The 23,251-nt window shown below is 43.0% G+C and overlaps 1 protein-coding gene across 2 annotated transcripts in view; it reads left to right on the plus strand.

The window, feature by feature from the left end:
* Ipo5 (importin 5) overlaps positions 1-23,251 on the plus strand; it is a 41,769-nt gene that overhangs the window by 10,678 nt on the left and 7,840 nt on the right. For both annotated transcript variants that reach the window (XM_029541476.1, XM_029541475.1), the window contains exons 4-22: positions 1,232-1,334; positions 2,171-2,267; positions 2,599-2,703; positions 5,024-5,146; positions 5,238-5,358; positions 7,634-7,721; positions 8,513-8,619; positions 11,470-11,594; positions 11,677-11,766; positions 11,876-12,049; positions 13,654-13,872; positions 15,427-15,510; positions 17,629-17,761; positions 17,843-17,964; positions 18,542-18,638; positions 19,918-20,090; positions 20,729-20,840; positions 20,927-20,982; positions 21,735-21,857. In XM_029541476.1, the coding sequence (XP_029397336.1) occupies positions 1,232-1,334; positions 2,171-2,267; positions 2,599-2,703; positions 5,024-5,146; positions 5,238-5,358; positions 7,634-7,721; positions 8,513-8,619; positions 11,470-11,594; positions 11,677-11,766; positions 11,876-12,049; positions 13,654-13,872; positions 15,427-15,510; positions 17,629-17,761; positions 17,843-17,964; positions 18,542-18,638; positions 19,918-20,090; positions 20,729-20,840; positions 20,927-20,982; positions 21,735-21,857 (2,252 nt within the window). The remainder of the gene's footprint in view (positions 1-1,231; positions 1,335-2,170; positions 2,268-2,598; positions 2,704-5,023; positions 5,147-5,237; positions 5,359-7,633; positions 7,722-8,512; positions 8,620-11,469; positions 11,595-11,676; positions 11,767-11,875; positions 12,050-13,653; positions 13,873-15,426; positions 15,511-17,628; positions 17,762-17,842; positions 17,965-18,541; positions 18,639-19,917; positions 20,091-20,728; positions 20,841-20,926; positions 20,983-21,734; positions 21,858-23,251) is intronic.

The following is a 23,251-nucleotide window of genomic DNA, read 5'->3' on the forward strand; positions in this document are numbered from 1 at the left end:
AAAAAAAAAAAGAATCTTTTTTTCTCTTTCTCTTTGAGACACAATCTTGTACAAGCCAGACAATTCTACCATTGAGACCCCTGGGAAAACTTGTAAATGGTGTGTCAGAGGGTGTGTTTGGGTTTGGTTACTGGGTAGTTTTGTTGTTTTGTTGGTTGTTGTTTTTGGACCTATCTTAATCCCCTTGTAATGATCCCTACCTTTGCATAATGTAAGGGGCTATTGTTGGTAGGCTTGCAGCTTGTTGGAGAGGGCTTGACTAGTATATCCAGGAGTTAATGCCTAAACCACAAATAAAGGTAGAAGCAGGAATATGGTTCTATTTTTTTTTTTTTTTAGTGTTCAGCTTTTTAAGAAGATAGATGATGGTGGGAAAGAAAGAGGAATGGAAAGGAAGAAGACAGACAGACTCTTGGTTACCTGTGGCAGGCAGTCTGAGCATGAGTCTCCTCAGGGCCACAGCAGCTTGTATGTTTACTCCTTATGTGTCCAGGCTAGCCCGAAGCTTAGGGCAGTCTTCCTGCAGCATCCAGGGCTGCAGCTATCTATACGTGGGCTTCTTTGCTGATTTCTTTTTTCCTTTGCACTACTGAAGGCTGAATGTAAAGCTTCACATGTGCTTGGCGGAAATACTTTACTGTCCCTAAGGTGGTCTTGAAGTTGTGATTTTCCTGTCCTGTCCAAGTTGGGATTTAGGCCTGCACCAACAGGTCTGCCTTAAGTTTTGTATTTTTCAGTCTTTTTAAATAAACACTGATGGCGCCTTTTCCCACTTATATAGCACAGTGTGTATGCTCTAATGGATCGCACATGACTGCTTTAATGGAGAGCAAGGCCAGGGTAGGACTATATAGTGAGGCCCTGCCTCTATAATAATAATAACATCTCCAGGGATTCCTGGTGTTTTCTCCAGTTTCAAAGTAATAATTACTTTGATTTCAAGTTTAGCTCTGCCTTAACAATGGGGAAAGGAGAAGGTGTGTGTCTGTGACCAAACACTTACACACATGGAAGTACTCTCTCTCTGCAGTCTGCAGTGAGCAGTGCTGCTGTCTGCTGACACCAACCTTGAAGTGCACAGTGATCCTCTTAGCATTGCTGCTGTCGAGCTTAGATTGCTTTTAGTGGGATGTTAATAGCGTGGGTGGGGTCTGTACTGGTGTGTGTTGTGAGTCACATTAATGTATAAAGTTTGAGCTTCACACTTCATGTCTGGATTTTGTATTTGTAGATGAGGACGGCAACAACCAGTGGCCTGAAGGTTTGAAGTTCCTCTTTGATTCAGTCAGCTCACAAAACATGGGACTCCGGGAAGCTGCCCTTCACATATTTTGGTATATAATCTGTTTTAATATTTTTAAAACTTTAATGTCACTAACATCTAAAACATTTTAGCTGATTGTTTTAGCCTGGCAGCTCTGAGAGTTAAGATAATTTAAGTTTTTTCTGTTGGAAACAAGTCTGAAAGAAGAAAGAGCTGTTCTTTTCACACTTGGTCTTCCTCATGTGTCTCTTACAATTCTGAAGTGTTTTCATACAGCACCAAGTGTAGCTTTAGAAAAACCACTTTGGTGATGATATTTTGAAAATGGTAACCCTGTGGAAGATGTTTCTGGATCTTCTGTGGCTGTTTTATAATATTTTAACACTTCTTTGCATTGAGGAGCATCGATGGAAGCTTAGCACTTGGTGACTTATGGTTTAAAATACAATCAGCAGCGCTAAGCTTATAACTTTGCCAGTTGTAAGCAATGTGGGATGGGTTTTATAGACACGTCACTGCTGTGCTTTAGTAAAAGTGTTCCTAACGCACAGGAGAGCGACTTGAATGTCCAAGACTAGACTCAAGTGGTCAGAGTTTGTGTGGACCTCAGGTGTAGCTTCTCTTGCCTCATCCTTTCTTGTCAGGACATTAGCTTGTCTTCTAGTTGAGACAGGTAAAAGGACAGCAGGGCCTGGTGCTCTCTTGTCTCAGCTGCCTTCTTTAGTACAGCCACTTAGAATGCGTAGTAGGTGCGATTTAAGGGCTGATGAATACTGTTCAATCTGGTTTACCTTGGAATGATGGTATAGCTATTTTTTGGGGTTTTCGAGACAGGGTTTCTCTATAGCCCTGGCTGTCCTGGGGTGGTATAGCTTTTAAAGACGGGTCTTGTGAATCATTTCCTAGGAACTTTCCTGGAATTTTTGGGAACCAACAGCAGCACTATTTGGACGTCATCAAACGGATGTTAGTTCAGTGTATGCAAGATCAGGAACATCCTTCGGTAAAGCACTTCATTTCTTCTATTACCACCAGCCTCATTCAGGGCTAACCTGGGATCAGAGTTGGTGCAGTAAAGGGATGTTTCTATTTTCTTTTTTCCGGTTTTATTTGTTTCTGTGGGGTTGAGTGTTGGCATGTCCATGTACACAAGAAGAGGGCAACTTTGAGGAGTTGATCCTCTCCTCTATGTGGGTGCTGGAACCAAGCGTACGCTGCAGGCACAGTCCCGTTCCCCCACCACCCTAATTTTTACTTTTATGCCTTAAAATATAAATGCTGGATTGACTGAGTCTCAAACCTTTTCACCTGTGACCTTCCTGCCTCCCTTGCAGATCAGGACACTGTCTGCTAGAGCTACTGCTGCCTTCATACTTGCCAATGAGCATAATGTTGCTCTCTTCAAACACTTCGCAGACTTGCTGCCTGGATTCTTAAAGGTAAGAACACACCTTTGATTAGGCAGCACTCCTTCCTGACGCTGGTTTTCAGGGTATTGCATCTTCATCAGTTGTAGATTCATCAGTGAGCACGGAAATGGGCTAGGGCTCCTGATTTGTGAATGACAGAAGACAAATGGAAAAATCCATTCTGCCTTACTCTGCGTCACGGGGTAAAGCTCAGGCTGCAGTCCTGGCTGCAGGTGCCTTTCCCCCTGAGCCAGTTCTCTGGACCCCGGAGAGGTGTTTTGTTTTGTTTGTTTTGTTTTTTGAGACATGGTCTATTTTGGTGGTGGTGGTGGTTCTGTTCTGTTTTTCTCTGACTGGCCTAGAGTTCACTCTGTAGACCAGGCTGTCCTGAAAAAGATCTGCTTCCCCACCCCCCTGCACCCACCCTAACCCCACTCCTTGGCTGCAACAGGGTCTTATAGCCTAGCTTCACCTCAAACTCAAACCCCTTCTGAGTGCTATTAAAAGACAGTTTTTTTGGTTGAGTTCTTTTGGTTGATCTTTAGGATTTTTTAATGATTTTTTTTTTTTTTTTTTTTTTTTTTTTTTTTTGTGGTTTTTTAAGACAGGGTTTCTCTGTATAGCCCTGGCTGTCCTGGAACTCACTTTGTAGACCAGGCTGGCCTCGAACTCAGTTTTTATGGTTTTTTAAGGTAGCCTGTGTATGCCTATAGCTTGCTAACTAGCCAAGGATGATTTTTGAACTTCTGAGCATCGTCCTGACTCTACCTCCTAAGTCCTGGACTTTACATCAGCTTTATGAGGTGTTGAGAATGGAATACAGGGCTTCCTGCATACTAGGCAAACACCAGCTAAGCTACATCTCCACCCTAACAGGCTTTCTTAGCCCTTAAAATAATAGTTACAAAATCTGTATGTTGTAGAGGTTGTATAAGCACTTATCTGTTAAACTACCAAATAGCCTATAAGATTTCCATCACCTTTTGTACAAGGAGAAACTGAGCAGGAAGAACAAGCTTGCCCAAGAGCACAGTCCTACAGAGTGGAGGGCAGACAGGACCACAGAGTGCTGCCCGCTCGGCCACAGGCCTTACTGCTGTTCTTCACGTTGTTAGTTCACAGCAACAAGTTAACACTCCGAGGCTGCCTCCTGCCTTAGTCACAGATCAAAGATTGGTTTCCCTACTATAGTGGTCCAGTCTTGTCCAACACCAAACACCTGGGGGTTTTTTTTTTTGGGCAAATTTGTGTTATCCTAAAATGATATTACATAGGTAGCACAACTCAATTGTGTGTATATATCTTAAGTGCCAGTATATATGCCTGTTACAAAGTATGAAGAAATAAAATACAGTACAATAAAATAGCTTCCTTTTCCACAAGTAAGTGTTTAGGCACAACTACCCTAGGGGACTTTCAGACAGAATGGTCTGTGATCTGTGCACATAGCTAAAACTGGACAGATAGAACATTGAAAAGTCAAGCCCCACTTGGTTTTTACTGTTGGTAAGAGTTCCTGACCACAGTGGCAGAGACAAGGTGAATCCTAACAGGAGGCAAGTGCTATATAATTCTTTAGGAAATAGTGATAAAAAGACTGGACTGGGTGTGGTGGCCCACTTCCTTAGTTGCAGTACTTGGAGGCAAAAGCAGTTGGATCTCTGAGTTTTGAGGCCAGCCTTGTGTACATTGTGAGCTCCAGCCAACCAGAGTTAGTTAACACAGTAGACATTGACTCAAAAAGTTTGGGTGCTGTCACTATACATAGTTTCCCACTCAGTTTTTTTTGTTGTAATTGGTTCAACCTGTGATACAGCTAAAGCTAAAAATAAGTTGTTAGATTCTAGGCTCAGATCATGTGATTTCCCATTTTTAGAACTACTTGGCATTTGTGATCATGAGAGATCTATGATGAGAGAATCTTGTGATTCCCTCATAGGCCAGAACCAGTGTCTCCGGGCCTTGACTTTTCTTTCCCTCAGTCATATGGTAAGCAAGAGCCAGTTTTTCATAGTGGCTATGCTAACATGTTCTCAACAGCTTAGAAGAGTCCCGCTGTCTCCACGCCCTAACTAGTGGTTTGTTGTGATTCAGCCATTCTTACAGTTAAGATGCTGTTTTCATTGTGGTTTTAGTTTTCCCTTCCCGGGACTCAGGCCTAAGTATATTTGGTGTGTGTGTGTGTGTGTGTGTTCGTTCTTTACTCAAAGGAAAGGTATCCTCTTAACTCCAGGGAGCACATTTGCACTTGCCTAATTGCAGTGGGCAAGTATTTAGTGCTTCTTAGGAATGAAGCATTGCATTACAAGGTGAGTCTTGAGCACATTGGTTTTCTGTTTCTCATTTTTAGGCTGTCAATGACTCATGCTACCAGAATGATGATTCAGTCCTAAAATCCCTTGTTGAGATTGCGGATACTGTTCCAAAGTATTTGCGCCCTCACTTAGAAGCAACTCTGCAGTTAAGTCTAAAGGCAAGTAAACTCCCTTAATGAAGCAGCGTTCGTTCTGCTTGTCGTGTTCCGGCGGTCTGAAGTACTAAACACACACCATTTGCCTCTGTAGTTGTGTGGAGACGCTAACCTCAGTAATATGCAGCGCCAGCTTGCCCTTGAAGTGATCGTGACGCTGTCGGAGACTGCGGCTGCTATGTTAAGAAAGCACACCAATATCATCGCACAGACCAGTAAGTCAGAACTCTGCAAAGACTTTTGTGATGGCAAAATTGTTGAGTACATTTGCTAGGATTTGTGTGGTTTCTCAGCTTATTCAGAATATGAGTATATGTTGAGTTAGGTGAATCTGGGAATCTGTACATGTTTGAACCCAGTATTGTGGATCTGCTTTTAGGACTTTGCAGATCTCTGAAACCTGGTATTAGAACTAAAACTGGCATTCTTAAATCATGTACATAGTTTCTGAGTACAAACTGATGAAGAGAAGGTAGATACCTGACAACAAACAGAAAGAGTACATGACTGCAGCTCCCAGTGCAGATGGATCCACAGTGTGCTCCTCTCTGCTCACTCCTGACAGGAGTGCTCAGGAGGCCCATGTCTCTGTTATGCTGTGGACATACTTTAGCTTAGGGACCAACCTTCCCATTCTTCATGAGCTAACAGGTATCTGAGCTGGATTTAGAAAGTGAATGCACAGCAGACTGTAGTTTATACAGTGTAAAGACAGGAACAAGGGGTGGGTCTCCACTGTTAGTGTGTCTGTTGCCACTTCCAGACAAAGCATGCAGTAACATGCTGAGGATCGGAAGAAAAGAAAACTGCTTACTTGTTACTTGTTAGATCTAAGAGTTTCATAAGGTTGATAAATATGAATGATAAGAACACTAAATATGGTTAGAAATAGCAGGTAAGCAGATGAGACCCAGTCAGACCAGTCAGAGACCAACAGAAATAATGCGAGTTCTCAGTGCGACCCCGGTCCTAGCACCAGGGCATTCAGACTGTAGGGGCTGCTCATATCGACCTGGTCTGCAGCTGCTGTGAGGGATGAACGATCCTAAGTGTTCAGGACGGGTTAGATGGAGAGCTTGGCCCCACAGGCAAGGGTGCAGGGCATATTGGTACAGGTCTAGGCACTAAGGAAGCAGAATAAGGAGAGTCAGAGCAGACAGTTCACAGGGAAAGCAAAGCTGACCTTCAAGGTCAGTGATCAGAGGTATTGAGACAACCATTTATTTATGCAGAAGAAAAACTCCAACCCCAGATATGTTAAAAAATAATAATAATTTGGGGTTGATTAAAGATCCAAGTAAATATAAATAGGTTTTATTTATTTATTTATTATATGTAAGTAACTGTAGCTGTCTTCAGACACTCCAAAGAGGGCGTCAGATCTTGTTAGGGATGATGGTGAGCCACCATGTGGTTGCTGGGAATTGAACTCAGGACCTTCAGAAGAGCAGTCAGTGCTCTTAACCGCTGAGCCATCTCTCCAGCCCCTAGATAGGCTTTATAAGTAGAAGCTTAATAGGAAAGCATTAGTTACAAGCCAGACATAAAAGAGACTGCTACAATTGCAAATACTAAAAATACATTTTTTTATATATATATAAACCATCTACTAAAAGACAAGGTTCAAACTAGCAAGGTATATTTTATTTAGGTTAACCTGGGCTACATGAGAACCTGTCTCAACAACTAAACCATAAGCTTAAGAAGAAGGATAATTGGGCTGGTGAGATGGCTCAGTGGGTAAGAGCACCCGACTGCTCTTCCAAAGGTCCTGAGTTCAAATCCCAGCAACCACATGGTGGCTCACAACCATCCACAACGAGATATGACTCCCTCTTCTGGTGTGTCTGTAGCATACTGTCTACAGTATGCTTACATTAAATAAATAATTAAATCTTTTAAAAAAAAAAGGATAATTGCTATATATAGTAAAGCTTTGTATTCTAGAAGTGAGATTTGTAAAGACAGGATTCCTGTTTAGCATTGGTAACTCTCAATAAAGACAACAGTGGTTAAAAAATATGTGTTGCTAAGAGGTTTGAAGGTACCAAGGAAGCAGCAGATTTGGGCATACATGCAGTTCATGTTCTTCATGGGGAGTGATTTTACAGAATTCAAAACCTACCAGCATTCACAGGGACTCGGGTCCCACGATGGAGCTGCTGGTGTTTTTTGTTGCCTTTTCAAGTCCTCTTAGGTATTGCTGACTTGGATGACTTGAGGTCACTTCTTCCACATCATGTAGGTTACAGGATAAGACCTTAGCAGGGCACGGACCCATCTTACCAGTCTATCATGAGTATTCTAAAGTGACCCTGCTTGTTTGAACACAAGGCAAGAATCTGTGTGGCAGGCTGGATGGAAATGTGTTCCTTTGGGGGGGGGGATCAATCTCATTTAAAATTGTTGATGATTGTTTTGGGGGAGGGGTATTAAAAATGAAACATGTTTATAAAATCAATTCAGTTTTGAGGTAATTCTTGACTTTAGTTCCTCAGATGTTGGCAATGATGGTTGACCTAGAAGAAGATGAGGACTGGGCAAATGCTGATGAGCTAGAAGATGATGATTTCGATAGGTAATCACCTACAAATCCTGGATTAGGGTTAGGAATCCTCGTAGTGATAGAGGGCGACTGAGACTGCAGGCGCTGAGACTTGCTCTCCTTACCAGAATGTATCTCTAAGCTCAAGTTAAAGTTTCTTTCTGTTAGATGCATTTCTGTATTACATAGGTGATATTTTATTTTTCATGTATAATTAGCGTTAAGAAAATTTGCACTTAATGGATGTTCTTAAAACAACACTTCACTTTGTGAGTAAATACAAGTATGTCAGGAAGAAAACCCATGACAGCAAAATGTCTGTATTAGTCTGGGATTTTCTTCAAGAATTAAGACTGTGAGTACATGATCCGGTCTGTTAACTGATACCCAGCCTGGAGACATCCTAGAGGCAGATGAGCTCACAGCAGTGGGGACCTGCCGGTTCTGAGCTTCTGTTTCAGTTGTCTATGTTCTGCCACAGGTAAATTGAATGTATTTCTAGGATGAGAAATAGTTTTCCTCAATAACTGCTTTTAATTAATTCTTGAAAAATAAGATGCAGACAACAGGACAAAAACCTTGTAGAGTGATTATAAAGTTTCCGTGTGCCAGGCTAGAGGTGTAGATCTGCTGTGTAGGAGTGCTTGTCTGATGAGCAGGAACCCTTGTATCTGCCCCTGATTTAGCACAGTGGTTTTATTTACCAAGTGGTCCTTTTCTACCTGGAGGGTTTTAAACTCACAATTTACATAAAAGACTGAATTCTTCTCTCTGTAATTTGCTCTATATACATTTTGCTTATTCTAATGTCATTGTGTGTTTAGCAATGCAGTTGCTGGTGAGAGTGCATTAGACCGAATGGCCTGTGGACTTGGTGGAAAGCTCGTTCTGCCCATGATTAAGGAACACATTATGCAAATGCTCCAAAACCGTAAGCTACCTGTGCTTCTGAGTCCAGCAGTGCCTGTGCTCTTTTTAAGCTTAAGCTCTGACAAATGTTTACACTGTTTAAAGTTAATCTGCTTGTTTCTAGAATGCATAACCTAATTCTTATATTCTCCTGATGAAATTCTGTTCAGTCTAAAGCTAAAGAATGCCTTTTCAGGAGCCAGGCATGGTTACACATCCCTGAAGGCCCAGCACTTGTGAGCCTATGAAGAGGTTTATAATAAATAAGTTCAAGGCCAAATTAAAACCCTGTCTCAGTGAAGAACTTTTACCTTAATGCTGAAGATCCTACTCTTTTTTTTTCGCCCCTAGAATTAATATCCGTGCAGAGAGGTAGAAAACTGTTTTTGTTGTTGATTTGGCTTGGGACAGTTAGTGTTTCTGCCGTAGCTGGCCTGGGACTCTGAAGCCAGGCTTGGTGTACACAGCTGTAATGCCAGGCTGGCAGTTATTGGGGAGGGGAGATGGACAAAAATCAGGCTGCATGAGACCCTGCCTACAAATGCATAAATGAATGAATAAATGAGTTAGTTTAAAGATTTGGGTAAAAGAAGAAAAATTTGATTGGCTGCAATTCGATGATAAACGTTCATGTTAATTGGCCATTGTAGTTTATATCAGTCCCATATTATTGTTACTTGTGCTTAGTTTTACTTTGTTTTCTACGTAAAAAATTAATAAGGATGGTCGTTTTTAGAATTTAAAATTCAGATGTGTGTAAATTCCAAGGTTCTCATACAAAGGAGTTTGCTGTTAAAAGTTCATTGGAGTTTTCTCAGACCTTTGTATTGGTCTACGGTTTTGTGATTGCACACAGCATAATCTTTCCTTTTTAGTCATATCAACATAAGGTAGCTTGTCCCTATTCCGACTGCTGCATAGCTTTGATCTCCGCTGAGCACTGTCATGCTAGTGAAGACCACTCTGCTGCAGGAATCTTGGCTTGTCTTAATGTAGATGCCTGTGTGCCTGAGGGGCAGACCATAAGAACCACGTGAGGGAGGCAGGTTTAGAGCTAAATCCTAGGTCTCCACGTGCTAAGCACAAACTCTGCCCCTAGTTTGTGCGCAGTGAGCTGGGGGTCTTAAGGTAGAAAGAAGAGACAAGCAAGTGAGGTGAGGAGAGCTCGGGCCTTTACACTGTTCATCAGCATGCACATGGTCTGTGGACACCTGTGTCTGTGGACACCTCTGTCTGTGGACACCTGTAGGAATCCCTTCTTCACCATGTGGGTCCTAGTTTCAAACTCTAGTTATCAGGCACCTTTGACCTACTTGGCCTTCTTGTTGGCTCCAGGCCCAGGGTTTCACTGCATAACAGATCTAACTCCCTCTGCCTCCTATAAGCTAGGAGGACAGGAGTGTGCCACCACCTGACCCTAGATTCAGACACTGCCTCTATGCATTTAGCTTAAAAACTTGTAAGTTTCTATTTTGAAAAAGTGAAAGAAACGCAGAGAATATGATAAGACTTTGCAAGCTGGGTGTGGTAGTCACAGAAATAACTGCATGTGTTTGAATTTGCATCTTAACTGTGTACCCTTGCAAGTAGACCAGGTTAGCTGACCTTGAGTGTAGAGTGATCCATCTGCCTCTACCTCCTGGGTGCTGGGACTAAGGGATGCAGCACCAGGCCTGGATAGATATACTATTATTATGAAGAATAACTATTATTCAAAGCAAAAAGGAGAGTTTTAAGAATTATTGTATTTGTGTAATATTTTTAAATACTTTAGGTGAGTTCTCATGTTCTTCAGCATGCCTATCTGGTCTTGGAATTTCACACATCATATTATCTGGAATGTTATATTCTGTTCTTCAAAGGTAGAGTGAAAGAATATTATAAAAATAATTTTGACATAGTAAAAGCCCTTGAGAAAGGACTCTGGGGTTCTTGGGCACTGAGCCATTGTTACCATGACTTTAGTATAAACTTACTCATCTATTCATTTATTTATTTATTTATTTATTTATTTAATCATTTATTCATTTATTTTTTCGAGACAGGGTTTTTCTGTGTAGCCCTGGCTATCCTGGTACTCAATTTGTAGACCAGAAATTTGTAGACAACTTGTTGGCCCTTTCTGTGTTTGTATGATAGGTATTTTGTGTAGCTAAGGCTGGGTAGTTAAATTCCTAATCTCCCTGCCTCTGCTTCTGGAATTATGGGATTGATGTCACATGCCACAATGACCAGCTGCATTTCTTATTTAATGAACCCAGTAAACAAATACATAGAGTGCTGAATTAATGTTTTGTTAACCAAAAATAAAAAAAAAAAAAGCAGCTAGCCTAGCTATTATTAAGACTTCCACACAGACATCAGAAAAAGGCGGGGGAGTAATGATCTGGAAAGATAAATTGTGTGCTACTTGTTATACTTTTTATACGCTAGAATACAGATCAGTTTACCCAATAAAGAAATTTTGGAAAAAGAGCATTTTTTTCCCTTGGCTTTTCCTCAGTGGCACCAGCGAGTCTCAGTCCAACCAGGAAACAGTTTCTGGCACCAAAAGTCCTGGTATTTGTTTCTTACAGTGAATCTTATGTGGGAATATTAGTTTTGTTTTGCATTTTTTTGTTTGGTCCTTGAGGTAGAACACAGAGCCTGTATGTGGTGGGTTCTAAAATACACGTGGGAAGTGTGTTCTATCCTAGCGCTACCGAGCCTGCTGAGTCTCTAAGGTCAGACAGGGTATTATGGCTGTAGAGAACAATTTTAATGTTCTTCTAGTAAAGTTTTTTTTTTTGGTTTTTTTTTAACATTTCTTCCAGAATTAGTATGAGAATGAGCATCTCTTTACTATTCTTTTCTGTGTAATTCCTTTTCACAGCTGATTGGAAATACAGGCACGCAGGATTAATGGCCCTATCCGCCATTGGCGAAGGATGCCACCAGCAGATGGAAGGAATTCTAAATGAGATTGTAAATTTTGTCTTGCTTTTCCTCCAGGACCCTGTAAGTACCAATAAATACTTTACAATTACTTAAGTTTCTTATGGAGTTCTCGCCTTTATTAATACAAAGGAACGTGTTCTAGCATCCAAGAGTCCGGTATGCAGCCTGCAATGCCGTGGGTCAGATGGCTACAGATTTTGCACCTGGTTTTCAAAAGAAATTTCATGAGAAGGTGTGTAACAAGTCCTCAGTTACCTGCATACTTGAGAGGGAAGGAGGGAGGGAGGGAGGGAGGAAGGAAGGACAGACAACATCTCAAAACACCTGGTGGAATTTTCCAGGTGATTGCAGCTTTGCTTCAGACCATGGAAGACCAAGGCAACCAGCGGGTGCAGGCCCATGCAGCGGCTGCCCTCATTAACTTCACTGAAGATTGTCCCAAGTCACTGCTTATTCCGTACTTGGATAACTTGGTGAAGCACCTGCATTCCATTATGGTGCTCAAGCTCCAGGAGGTAAGCCTCTGCAGGTGATGTGAGAGTCGCCGGATGGTGAGACCAGAGGCGGAGATACTGGCAGTGCGACAGACACCTAAACATAGGCGGCCAACACTCCAGGCTCCACCATGGGGTAGTTTTGGCAGTTTCGAATTGGGTAAAAAAAGGGTGAGGGGGTGACTACTCAGTGACGGAAATGGCAAGCATGGAAAACAGTACCCTTTTCCTTTACTTATGGTTTTGTTCAGTTTTGAGTCAGTGAATCATTAAATCCAGGATGGCCTCAAGTTTGTTTTTGTAGCCAATGATGCCCTTCAATTTGTGATGTGCCCACCTCCCACTTTCTGGGATTATAGGAGTTTGCCACCACAGTGGCCTTACCTGGTGACAGCTACAGTGTCAACTGCAGGGCAGGGGCAGCATGGAGATAGCTGAGTGGCTGCAGCAGCATCAAGCACACCGACAGCTAAGAGAGACTGTGAGGATGGAAATGAGGAGCATGCTTCAGAGCCTGGTGTGGAAGCACTGGCTTGTGCGGCCAGCCTTGGGAGACTGAAGCAAGGAAAGCCCTGGTTCATGGCCAACCTTGACCCCATCTCAAAGAAATGAACACATAGAAAAGAAGGCTCCTTTTCTTTATTGGACTGAACCAACAAAACTGAAACCATGTCACATGCCAACGTTAAACAACTCAGTTCCTGTCCTTGGTATGGACACAGTGACGCTGCTGTCTGGTTAGAGAGCAGGGGCGTGAGATGTGAAGAATGCCCCAGAACCCTTAGCCAGGCGTTGAGTGTCAGATACAGATACAGCATGGAGGTGGAAATAAGGATGAAGTCATTGAAGGTGAACAGGCTGCCTGTATAGTCCATAGTAAAAAGATGCAACATGGCTTTGCAAGTAGATTTGGACAGAGAATGAACATGACCTCAGAGAGTCTGTCTTGTTGGTCCTCAGAGGCCCATGTGTGAGAATTGGTAGAGACGCACTGAGATGAGGGCAGTTTCTGAGGGTGGTGTTGCTATTGATCAGAGAAATGAAGGGACTCTGGAGAGTGGACTGGTTCTCAGTAGAGAGTGCTGTAGAGTATTGCCAGCACTCGTGTGAACTCTCCTGTTCATGTCTCTGCTGCAGGCAAATGGTCATTGTCTTTCTCCAAGAAAGAAACATGTGAAAGAAGAAAGCAGTTTCCTAGAAGGATCATTCAGGGAGAGGCCAGTCACAAAAATAAAGGTGGCTCACACCTGTAGTCAGGGTCAGGAGTCCATCTGCCTTGGCCACACAGCAGCCTGCTGTCCGTGTGGTATAGTCTGAGCTGCTGTCTCCAAGTGGTGTAATGAATTATAGAAGGGATTTTTCTCAGTGACTCAGTAGGACAGCATGAAATAGAGTATTGATTTAAATCATTAAGCAAAAGATGAGCTTTCTATATTTAAAAAGAAAGAAAGCTAGAAAGTTCAGGTTGTGATTTAACAGCAACTGTGCTCTGACATAGAGCAGAGATATGCGCTGCTGACTCCTGAAAGGGTGGCCACAATATCTGTTCAGAAAAATTGTCTGAAGAACTTGGGAGGGGTTTCCAATTAGTTACTGAAATGATCGCTTTCATGTCTTCCCTTCAGCTGATTCAGAAAGGCACCAAGTTAGTTTTGGAGCAAGTTGTGACATCCATTGCGTCAGTTGCAGATACTGCAGAAGAAAAGTTTGTTCCCTACTATGACTTGTTTATGCCATCACTGAAGCACATCGTGGAGAACGCAGTCCAGAAGGAGCTGAGGTTGCTGCGAGGAAAGACCATCGAGTGCATCAGCCTCATTGGTCTGGCCGTCGGGAAGGATAAAGTAAGCGATGGGGTGGATTGGTCAGGTCAGGCCGGCTCTTGGTAGCATGGCTCCAGGGCCGTGGGACTGCTGGGGGAGGCTGTTTTCTGTAGAGTCAACAACAGTTCCTGACTGCTGAGGGATTTGTTTTTGTTTTTGTTTTTCTTAACTTTGCCCTGACACATTCTAATTTTAAATACAAATACATAATTCCTTACTTTTTTTCATTGTTACGTTTTGTTTCATTGTTTGGTCAGGTTTCTTTTTCTTTTTTTTTTTAAGACTTGTTTATTTATTATTTATTTATTTATTTAAGATTTATTTATTTATTATATGTAAGTACACTAGCTGTCTTCAGACACTCCAGAAGTGGGCGTCAGATCTTGTTACGGATGGTTATGAGCCACCATGTGGTTGCTGGGATTTGAACTCCGGACCTTCGGGAGAGCAGTGCTCTTACTTACCCACTGAGCCATCTCACCAGCCCTTGGTCAGGTTTCTTGAAGTTTCTTTTCTCTGTGACAGGGTTTCTCTGTGTAGCCCTGGCTGTTCTGGAACTCTTATAGACCAGGCTGGCCACAAATTCAAAGATCCTCCTGCCTCTGTCTCCTAGTTTTGGGTGGGATTAAAAGTGTGTCATGTCACCACCACCCAGCTCACTGTTAAGGACTCAGCCCACATCACTGACAGCAGTGACAGTATTAAATCTTTGTCTTACTATTCCAAAGCCCATTTTTGGTTTTTGTTACTAGTTTTTGTTTTTTAAGACATGGTCTCTCTGTATAGTCTTTGGCTGTCATGGAACTCACTCTATAGACCAAGCTGGCCATGAACTCAGATCTGCCTGCCCCTGCCTCCCGAGTACTGACGTAAAGGTGAGGGCCACCACCACCTGACCTATATCATTACTTACTTGTGGGTTGTTTTCTAAGGGTACTAAGTCTACCCAATGTGTGTGTGTGTGCATGTATGGGTGTGTGTGTGTGTGTGTTGCATATTCATTCATATGGCTTTAAACTAATTTTGGAACACTGCTTCATTGATTGCAGTGAAGATTGTCAAATGGAAATCATAGAATATCTGACTTTCATGAACAATCTAAACTTTTCTTCCTTTATTCATAATTAAATTCCATAAGATATAAACTAGATTTTAATGCCATTAGAAATTTCTTTTTTACCTTAAATTTGAAGTATTTTTTCTTAGAGCATTATGTTACTCAATACAAAAAAAAATTATCTGTATGACTGTGATCCAAAAGGAAGATACAGATTTAAAAAATGTTTTTATTGGGAGGGTTGGGGAGTACCGCAGCATCACAGCATACATGTGAAGATCAGATAACAGCTTTAGGAGTCAGTTCTCTCCTCCACGTGACCCCTGAGGCTTTACCTCAGGTGCTTAGCTCCTCATGCTCCCTTACATGCTGAGCCATCATGCTGGCCCTGGATACAGGCTTGTTTGGGTGCCAGTGTCTTCTTATTGCAGAAGAAGCAAAGTGGGGTAGCAAGCGTAAGAGTATCTCTGAAGGGATATGCATTAATAAGATGGATGGGTTTTCTGTGTATTCTCTAGTTCATGCAGGATGCTTCAGATGTAATGCAGCTATTGTTGAAGACACAGACAGACTTCAATGATATGGAGGATGACGACCCTCAGGTAAGCAGTCTGCTGCATGTACCTGTGCAGGGTTGGTTGGTTGGCCCTTGTTTTTCCTGCATGCATGTGTGTGTACCTTGTGTGTGTTTATAAATGGTTGTGAGCAACCATGTGGGTGTTAGGAATGGAACCCTAATTGAACAGCAAGTGCTCTTCATCCCTCAGCCATATCTCCAATCCAGTTGTTGATTTTACAATGAATGACAGCTTTCTAGAGATGCTCTTAATAAAACCTCTGGTTACAAATATGTTGGCCGTGGCTGTTCTGGAAGTGTGCTGCGGCTCAGGCACCTGTTAGCTGTTCCTACTTTCTGGAGCAGAGCTGTTCAAAATTGTGCTGTAGATTTCTCCTCATACGTAGTTACTTGCAGATCTTTCTCCAGGATGAGTATCTTTGCTGGGTGTCTGTTGGCCCCTTGTAATTGTCATTGATCTGTACCCATTGTCAAAAGAAGTCTCAGCCCTTCTTGTCTGTACCCACTTACCCCACAGCTGCTCCTTCTGTTACCTCAGAAGGAATGTTTGTGAGTGCGTATGCTTGGCTGAGTCCTAGTCTTCTCCTTCATAAAGCTTTCTTGATGTATATTCTCAGTGGGTATTTACAGCACCACGGTGGGAGCACTGGTGTTTATCCTAGTCTTAATGATGCTGGCAATGCTACCATCTCACAAGGCACTGAATAGTTATGAGTGAACTGTCAACCTTACATAAGCTTTCTATGATTATTTCTAAGAGCTAAATAGGAAAGTACAATTGTGCAGAGGCAGAGTAGCCTCTTTGGGTTTTCCTTTCTTTACAGTGCGGCAGTGTGTAGATAACTACCCACTTACCTTTGTGTAGGGAAAGGCTGGAATGCAAACAGCTCAGAGTAGGGAGGTTGGGGACTGACCATAAGGTGTAAAGAAGGTGGGAAGGACTACAGTGTTAGCTTTATATTGGGAAATGTAGAATGCTTGGTATGTAGAAAATAGACACAGAGCATTGTGGAGTGAATGAACTTTATTCACAATTAAATACAAATTAAAACTACTTGGATATTTCATGTTGTCCCCAGGAAGAATGTCTTATTATCAAGAAAACAAATGTTAACATGCTAGATTATATTAACTGTGAGGATATAGGAAATGAGGAGCCCTTGATTCACCACTTTGGGGAATTTCAAATGTTGGAGCAATTATGCAAATTGATGTGGATGTTTCTTAAAAGACTGAATGAAGTTTAGCATGGTCACCCCATGTCTGACAACTAACCGCGGTGCTTGGGAGGCAGGGGAGGCTGGCTGGTCTGCATACAGGCAGCTGTAGTAGTGCTCAGTACCTTTAATCCCAGAATTTGGGAAGCAGAGGCCAGGCTAGTTTATACAAAGGGTTCCAGGTCAGCCAGGGCTGCACAGGGAGACCCTGTCTAAAAAAAGGAGAGAGAGACAGACAAACAGACAGAAAATAGTGCTGCCGTGTTGCTGTGTGTCCTACCCATGCTTCTCCCAGGCAGTGCCCACAGGACTCCAATCCTACCACAGCTGATTCATGTCTCTGTTCACAGTAGCAAGGAGACAGAAGAAGCTTGGCTGTCCATCAACATACAAGAGGGTAGTAAAAATAGAGAACATGTGCTAAGCAGGATTTTCCTCAGCTGTGAAAGATGCGATTTGTAGAAGAACATGAGACATAAGCAATGGAAATGGCACTGGTGGTAGAAGGGCGCAGCGAGTGGATGGTAGACCTCGGGAGGGAAGGAGCAGACAGGACAGCATGAAGGAGCCACAGTGCATGAAACCTATCGCCTCCCTCATGTGCTGATAAGGCACTGAGTGGAGTTTTAGTGTGTGTGTGGTGCTGTGCCAGGCAGTATGTGTTCCTCCTCCAAAAAGATTGAGGCCTAAAAGTCAGCTTCACTTTCATTTAAGTGGTGCAGATAGAGAGAAAGAAGAAATTGTAGTAGCATCACAGGGGGAAAAGTAGGAGAGTCTCACCTCCCAGCTCCATTGGGAGTGTTTGGAGTGTATGCCATTGGGAAATGCATGAACTTGTCAATGAATCTGTTTCCTCAAGAAGGGAAGATGGCTTTATCTGTCTCAGTTACCCATTGCCTACGGTCTGTTTTGGAATGTTCCCCCAGATTTCTTACATGATCTCAGCGTGGGCCAGGATGTGCAAAATCCTTGGGAAAGAATTCCAGCAGTACCTTCCCGTGGTTATGGGGCCGCTGATGAAGACTGCTTCAATTAAGCCTGAAGTGGCCCTTCTAGACAGTAAGTGCCTTCACCGGGACATAGTAGTAGCTCGGCTCCTTCCTTTCCTTCCTCTCACGTTTGTCTTTCTCTGGTTACTAGCCCAGGACATGGAGAATATGAGTGATGATGATGGTTGGGAATTTGTGAACCTTGGAGATCAGCAAAGTTTTGGTATTAAAACTGCAGGACTGGAAGAAAAGTCAACGGCTTGCCAGATGTTGGTATGTTGTTGCCTTGATTCAAGCTTTGTTTATATCCCCTCATAATAGTTATTTAGTTGTTTCATAGGACTGTTTAGTAACCTCATGCAAATACCTTAGACCTTTGTACTTGTAGATTTTATCCTTTGCTTCTGCTTATTCTGTGTGCGCGATGTATGTGTGTGAGTGTAGACACTCACAAGCTCCATGGCACACAAACTCAGGTCAAAGGACAACTTTCAGTGATGGCCTGCACCCATCCACTGTCACACAGTCCACGTAACCCACGCTGGGTCTCAGGTTGTCAACCTCACCCAAAAGTGTTTACCCAGAGCTGGCTGTTACCGCCTGTGTTATAGAAAGTTTACAGAGAGGGTTTGGGGATTGGCTGTGGGAGGAATTTTTGTGGGGAATTTTTGTGTATTTCAGTCAAGTCTATATAGTGACTTAATATCTTTTGAATAAATGAACAGAAAGAAATGTGCTGGTAGTATTAAAAGCTAATTAGTCTGTTTTCAGTGTGAGACAGACATGGTCAGAGAATCGGTGTTAATCTTTTGAAACCCTATAACCTGGACCTTGATTTCTTTTCTTACAGGTTTGCTATGCTAAGGAATTAAAAGAAGGTTTTGTGGAATACACTGAACAGGTTGTCAAACTGATGGTCCCGCTGCTGAAATTTTATTTCCATGATGATATCCTTCAACAGTAGAATATAAGCACATCTGGGTGTAGTAACGTAGTGCGTACAATTACCTGAGGTTCACATGACCATTGCTATGCGCCTGCTCTGACTTGGTTGTGTGTGCCTGTCTACGTATGTCTTCATTTCTTTCACCTCATACACCAAAAGTGTGAAAAGGAAAGGTTGAACCATAATGTAGTTGGCTGTCTGACCTTACTAAGAATTGTGAAGACTGACATTTGTATTTCCACTGATGGCTTACTTTCTGTAAGGCTCCTGTAGTGCGATAACACCTAGTGGATAACACCTGTAGGGAACATCTTGGGAAATCTCAGAAGTGTTTGATAGGCATAATTAATATTGTGGATGTTTGATCTACAGGTGTACTCACTTTAATAAGCCAGCCCAGCCCTCATGTTCAGAGGTGAGCTTTACAGTCAGTTCTCCAGCCGATCCCTGGTAATGCTAGAGGAGGAACTACCTTTTATCAGGGACACAGGTGCTTCACCTAATTGTGCATCTGTGTCCTACATGTGTCCATTTTCCAGAGGAGGCCAGAAGATGTGGTCAGAGCCGCTGGAACTAGAGTTAAAGATGGTTGTGAAATCACCCTGTAGCTGCTGGGAGTGAGGCCTAGGTGTTCTGGAAGCCAGTGCTCTTAACCACAAAGCCAGCCCCTAGAACTTTAACGTAGTTTTTCAGATTTAAAGTTTTTTATGTCATGTGTATGAGTGTTTTATATGAATGAATGCATGTGTACATGTCTGCTGGTACCATGGAGCTCAGAAGAAGGCATCAGAACCCCTGGGACTAGAGTTAGGGATTGTTAAAAACCACCGTGTGGATTCAGGAGAACTGAAACCCTGTGCTCTGCAAAAGCAACAAATACTCTTAACAGTTGAGCCATCTCTCCAGCCGTTAGCCTCTGTAATTACTATTTAGGAAGTTACCCCAGGCTTTTTATGTCATAAATGGAGGTAGATATGGAAGAGCCACTTAGTCCTTATTGAAAGTCAGCAAGTCCTACAAAGGGTTCTGAATAGTTTTCTTCGGAGAGCTGTAGCTTCCATTCCTTGTTCTACCGAAGCAGTGAGCAGCCCTTCATTCTTGCAGACATGCTCCTGCAATGTGGGGGCAGAACAGGCAGGAAGCCCTTGCTGGATTTGTACCTACTTTGTATGTAACACAGCTCTCCACCTTAGGTGAGCAGGGCATGTTGCTTAGCATGTGGGTAGAATGCGGGGACACTACGGAGGTTCCCTGATGGCACATTTCCTTAACAATAAAACGGGTCCGAGTGGCAGCAGCAGAGTCCATGCCTCTTCTGCTTGAGTGTGCAAGAGTCCGGGGTCCCGAGTACCTTACGCAGATGTGGCACTTCATGTGTGACGCTCTCATCAAGGCCATCGGCACAGAGCCCGACTCAGACGTCCTCTCAGAGATAATGCACTCCTTCGCCAAGGTGAATGTTTTCTCCGAATATTCCCTCCCACTTTATAAGGCACTTTTGCTTAGTTCTCTGCTGAATAAATTGGGCCAGGGAGTTATAGGACTTTTCAGTGTATTGTAACAAAGCGCTTTCTGAAATTTTATTTGTTCTGAAATGTTGGTCTTGTCATTCTATTTATTGGCTGAGAAGTCACGTTTTGAGAAATAGATTACACAGTAAGGATTGTCACACGTAGAGGAAGTTACATAGTTAATAGGTTTATAGGAAAGCTGTAGCTTCAATTGCATGAAGCCAGTTAGTGTGCAGTCCTAGGATCACAGAAGAAAATCTGACACTCTTCAATCTCAGCCATGGTAAGTGCCTGTCTTAGAACTGCAGACCCTAACTGCAGACATCTCACTGCTTATGCCTAGATCCCCCCGTTCATTCCCAAATCTTCCCCACTTACCCTTTTCATCTCTCATTTTGCTATCAAAGCCAGGTGGATATGGTAGAAGTTGGTTACTGTCCTGGCTTTGAATCTGCAACTTGACACATACGGAAAGAAAAGTTTTGTTTCTAACTCCTCTCTGTGGAATGTTGTTCCTCAGATACCAGCTAGAAGTGTACATTCAAGGAATAATGAGTTGATTATTTTTCTTCACTCTCAGTGCATTGAAGTAATGGGAGACGGGTGCCTCAACAATGAACACTTTGAGGAGCTGGGAGGTATCCTGAAGGCGAAGCTTGAAGAACATTTCAAAAATCAAGAGTTGCGGCAAGGTGAGTTTCAATATTCTTTTACTTCTGAACAAAGTCTTTGGTCTTTGGCGTGATCATTTAAAAGCATTTATTTGGGTATGTTTTAGTTAAAAGACAAGATGAAGACTATGACGAACAGGTTGAAGAGTCACTACAAGATGAGGTAAATCAGTCCTTCAGAATTTCACTCACGTGATCTTTGCATCTGAGATGTTTCCAGTGCTTCAGTTCACCTTCCCTAGTCTGAGGGAATTAATTAGCATTTATAGAATAAGTCTTTTGAAATGAACTGGTCTTTAGGTTTTGGGTATTTCTTTTATTTTGGTAGTATTTGCACCCAGCAGCTGCCATAGGTTGCCTGATAAGCTGTTGCTCACAGCATCATTTGCGTTTAATGGTGGTTTCCCACAATCAGTGGTTGTCCAGAGTGACTGTTGGCAGTCAGGGGCAATTGACCCTAAGTCTTCTTTGTATGTTGTAGGCAAGCATTCCTTCTATCCCTGGGCTCATATCCCTAGCCCTCTTTATTTGGAAAGAAAGATTTTTATCTGAGTTTTTCAGTGTGTTTGCCCAGACAGGACTTGAACTTGGGATGCTCCTTACCCGTCCTCCCAACCAACCTGCCTGCACCCCAGGCTCAGCTGCGGCTTCCACGGCCTCGGCTCTCACCCTAGCCAGCCTAGTGTATGCAAACATTTTGGCCATGGGTGCAGCCAGCATTTGTGGTGTGTGGCTTCTCTTCCGGGCTGTGCTCACATGACGTTCTGAAGCAGCTACAATAAGCACAGCTCTACTGTCAGACCTCAGGGTTACTTCAGCCTCCAGGTTCTCAATAGAGTATGTTATAGATGTTACTGCTCAATACTCGAGAAGATATTTTTTAACTCACAGGGTTGTGTTGTGTTTCTTTTTTAGGATGATAATGATGTTTATATACTGACTAAAGTGTCAGATATTTTACACTCAATATTCAGTAGCTACAAAGAAAAGGTGTTGCCGTGGTTTGAACAGCTGCTCCCATTAATTGTCAACCTAATTGTAAGTGTTAATCACCTGAAAGCTATTTGAACAGTTAGCATGGCACTAGGGGTTAAAATGCGCCTCCAGGTTTGGGATTCTCACTAAGCATTTTAGTTATGCACAGCCCTGTGTGGTTTCTGTGTCCTCTCAGTACGTTGAGACAGTAGCCCTTGCTGGGTACAGTCTGCAGTGTGTGTGGCCTTTGGTAAATACACTCATCTAGTTGGTTTTCAGATATTTGGAACAGTTAACAAAGTAAACACAGGTAGATTTATCATACCTCAGCTCCCCCACACATTTAGCTTCCTGAACATTAACAGCTACGTTCATGGAGAACCCAGGACTTTGCATGTTCTAGGCAAACAGTTTGCTGTGGAGCTGTCAGAAACCCCTCTTTCTCCTGCCCCTTCCTCTCACCCCCCTTTTTTTTCCCTTCTTCTAATCTAATCTAATCTGAGTCTATATCCCAGCCCGCAGGACGGTCAAACAGGGTCTGGGAACCACCTGTGGAGAGAATGAGGGACAAGAAACACAAGGACAGACAGACAGCAAGTCTGATTGATCAAGCTGTCAGATTTTATTGTTCCCAGGCAGGGTTTATGCCCACAGAAGCAGGGCATGGGGAGGGGGGTGACGCAGAATCGCTTTGTTTCTGGGGGAACACACCTGTTCCCACAAGCAGGGTATTGGCTAGGTAAGAAGTTCAGCAGGAGGAACGGAACAGAGTGGTTTGCTAGGTACCTGTCCACAAGATCTACAGCTATTTGTTCTTATCTGGGGGGTAGTACTTTCCCGTAGAGGCCTCAACTTTTCCCACAGAAATCTCAACTAAGCTAGTACTTTTCCACTAAGGCCAAGACTTTGTAAGTAAGCACTTATGGCTGACATGGCAGTTAACATTCAGAGTCGCTCCCAAACCCCCCCCCCCTTTTAGTATAGAAGAACCGTGGCAATTTTATTCTTTGCTAAAGGCAGGGATAAAGACCTGACCTCCAGTAACTAAAGGGGACCTTGTAATGGCTCCAGTCCCAGTGTTGTCCAGTGAGGCATGGGGGCCATACCTGTTCTGATGTCTTTTTTCTGGAGAGGGGATAGTTTTTGGACATCAACCCCTATGCAGTCAGGCTTGTCCCTCAGGGAACCCAGAAAGATGTTTCTAGTTTTTGCTTTGTATTCCCTTGCAGTGCTTTGCCTCGAGGCCCAAGCAACAACTTAGATTGCCTGTAAGAGGGGGGTTCTGGGTGGCCCCTCTCTACTTGGTCCTGGGGCAGGAGTCCCCTTTCTTAGTTTGGGTGGAGGTAACCTTTGGGAACACCCTAGAGGGAATAACAACCTCGACTCGAGTCTCTTGATCCTTCATAGCTAACTTATGATAATGCACCTGGATAGGTTTCGCTGCCAAATCATCTATC

This window comes from Mus pahari, chromosome 8 (assembly GCF_900095145.1).
Source record: "Mus pahari chromosome 8, PAHARI_EIJ_v1.1, whole genome shotgun sequence".
Lineage (NCBI taxonomy): Eukaryota > Metazoa > Chordata > Mammalia > Rodentia > Muridae > Mus > Mus pahari.